Source organism: Apodemus sylvaticus, chromosome 3, assembly GCF_947179515.1.
Source record: "Apodemus sylvaticus chromosome 3, mApoSyl1.1, whole genome shotgun sequence".
NCBI classification, from domain to species: Eukaryota; Metazoa; Chordata; class Mammalia; order Rodentia; family Muridae; genus Apodemus; species Apodemus sylvaticus.
Genome location: NC_067474.1, coordinates 133,490,000 through 133,492,254, shown reverse-complemented (window position 1 = coordinate 133,492,254; position 2,255 = coordinate 133,490,000). Strand labels below are relative to the sequence as shown.

At 43.2% G+C, this 2,255-nt stretch overlaps 1 protein-coding gene across 1 annotated transcript; it reads right to left on the bottom strand.

Annotated features, from left to right (window-relative positions):
- Positions 1-205: 205 nt before the first annotated feature.
- Positions 206-1,153, bottom strand: LOC127680065 (olfactory receptor 2A5-like). Its single transcript, XM_052175645.1, has one exon. It carries the CDS (start codon positions 1,151-1,153, stop codon positions 206-208), a length of 948 nt encoding a protein of 315 aa, XP_052031605.1.
- Between the last annotated feature and the right edge of the window lie 1,102 nt (positions 1,154-2,255).

Below are 2,255 nucleotides of genomic sequence, written 5' to 3'. Positions count from 1 at the left end.
GCCATAGAAGGTGAATGTCATGATTAATTCTTGGGCACAATTATTTGAGTCCTTTCCTAATGTATCCATTAGTAAATTCATGTGAAACGTTCTCCTTGTGTCTACCTCATCCTGAGAATCCTCTTTAATTCCCTCCAATAGCCTCAGTGAAATTGTGGGTGGCACAGCCAAGAGGCTAGAAGCACTGCAGACAGCCTCACTCCTCCTACTGGGTGTCCTCACCCCTTCCAATTAATTTGAAAAAAGCCCTCTTCACATCCTTGTTCCGGAGACTATAAATAATGGGGTTAAGGAAGGCAGAAATGACATTATAGAACAAGGCCAACTTCTTGTCATCTTCTGGGGAGGCTTCAGAGCCAGGTCTCATGTACATGACCATGCATGGAACACAGAACATGGTGACCACAGTGATGTGTGAAGCGCAGGTGGAGAAGGCCTTCATCCGTCCTTGGGTAGAGCGAATCCTTAGAATAGCTATGAAGATCCGAACATATGAGGCCAAGATGAGGGATAACGGGATGAGAAGCAAGATGAAACCCAGGATGAAGTCCACTTGGTCATTGAGGGATGTGTCTGCACAAGCCAACTTCAAGACAGCAGGGATTTCACAAAAGAAGTGGTTGATCTCATTGGGGCCACAGTAGGGAAGATTCATTGCAAAGACTGTGTAGACAAGGGCACAGATGAGGCCACAAAGGGCAGAGCTGACCACCAGAGCTATACATAGGGTTTGGTTCATCTTGACTCCATAGTGGAGTGGATAACATATAGCAACATATCTGTCATAGGCCATTGCTGCAAAAATCCAGGTCTCAGTGATGCCTAGTGTCAAGAAAATATACATCTGAATCACACACCCAGTATAAGAGATAGTCTTATTCTTGCTTACCAGATGAGCCAACATCTGGGGCACTGTTGTGGTGGCGTAACTCAGATCCAGGAGGGAGAGGATGCTGAGGAAGAAGTACATGGGTGTGTGGAGACGAGCATCTATTCTAATCAGGGTAACAATGAGCCCATTACCCAGGACTGTAAATAAGTAGAGGAAGAGAAAGAGGAAGAAAAGGATCCAATTGGTTCTGGAGTTTCTGGAGAAGCCTAAGAGGATGAACTCAGTTACAGAGCTGTGATTTCTCCAGCCTCGACTGTGCATGGCCTTCCTTCTGGGGAGAGAAGAGGACATATATGATTGTTCTCCATGCTAGAATTTGTAAAATCCATCATAGAATTCTTTGTAAAACCCACAGATGGGGAACTGAAAATAAAATACTTACCTCCACCCTGGGAGTAATCTATCCAAATTGGCCTGGCCAAGCTCTAAGTACTTAGCAGAAATTCCACTAAGTACTTTTTAGGTTGTCCAACTAGCTACCCCTAATGAACACCAAGGTTCCTGTGAGAAACTGTAAAGGACAGAAGTCTTATGTCAAAGAAACACACACACACACACACAACCCTTAAACAAATCAAAATGAGGAAGCAAAGTATGCCTGCTATTTCCAAATGCCATTATTTCAAGACAAGTAGATACAAGAGGCAATGTAAAACAAGTAAGTTTAAAAAACAAACACATAGAAAAGTAAGAAAAAGTACCATGGCACACAGTTGATGCCTCTCTCTTTTTCCTCTGATTCTGCACAGAACCTACATTTTCAAGAAGAAGAAAAACACTTTGTGACCTTGACAACCCTCAGTGTAGCCCTCTATCAAAAGTGACAGTATATTTATTTCTGATCTGTATATTCATCAAGTTGCTTTTGAATAAAGTTTTCCTGACACTCTAAAAATTAAACAAAACAAGCAAGCCCCCACTTTGTTGATTTAGAAGCTCTGTCACCTCATACTACCCTCCTGACCTTCCTATAGTGCTACAGCAAAACATATTAGCATACAATGGATAATCACCAGGACTCTAATTTTGAGAGCCAGAGAAGAGTTCTGTCTTCTAACATTTCTCAAAACGATGAGAGACATGGACTTGGGAAGGGAACTGCTGTGAGTCTGGACCCTGTTCTCAGGCAGCAGGGGGAAGTCCTTCACAGCTCTGCCTCTCACAGAAGAGGTGGGCGTGGTCCTGGGTGGATCTTCAATTTAATGTGGATTCAGTCCTCAATGAGAGACTGGCAGCCTATCAACAGAGGACGCTCCTGACCAGACTCTTAATCTCTATTTCCTTGATGGCTTTTAAATGCCTGCTACAGAATGTTACCACAGGGTTGTTCCATCTTTTCTAGGCCCTGAAAAAAGAAAAGGTC

Bases quoted from the DNA above. Each gene is read 5' to 3' on its own strand.
- LOC127680065 (XM_052175645.1), bottom strand. From the start codon at position 1,153: ATGCACAGTCGAGGCTGGAGAAATCACAGCTCTGTAACTGAGTTCATC.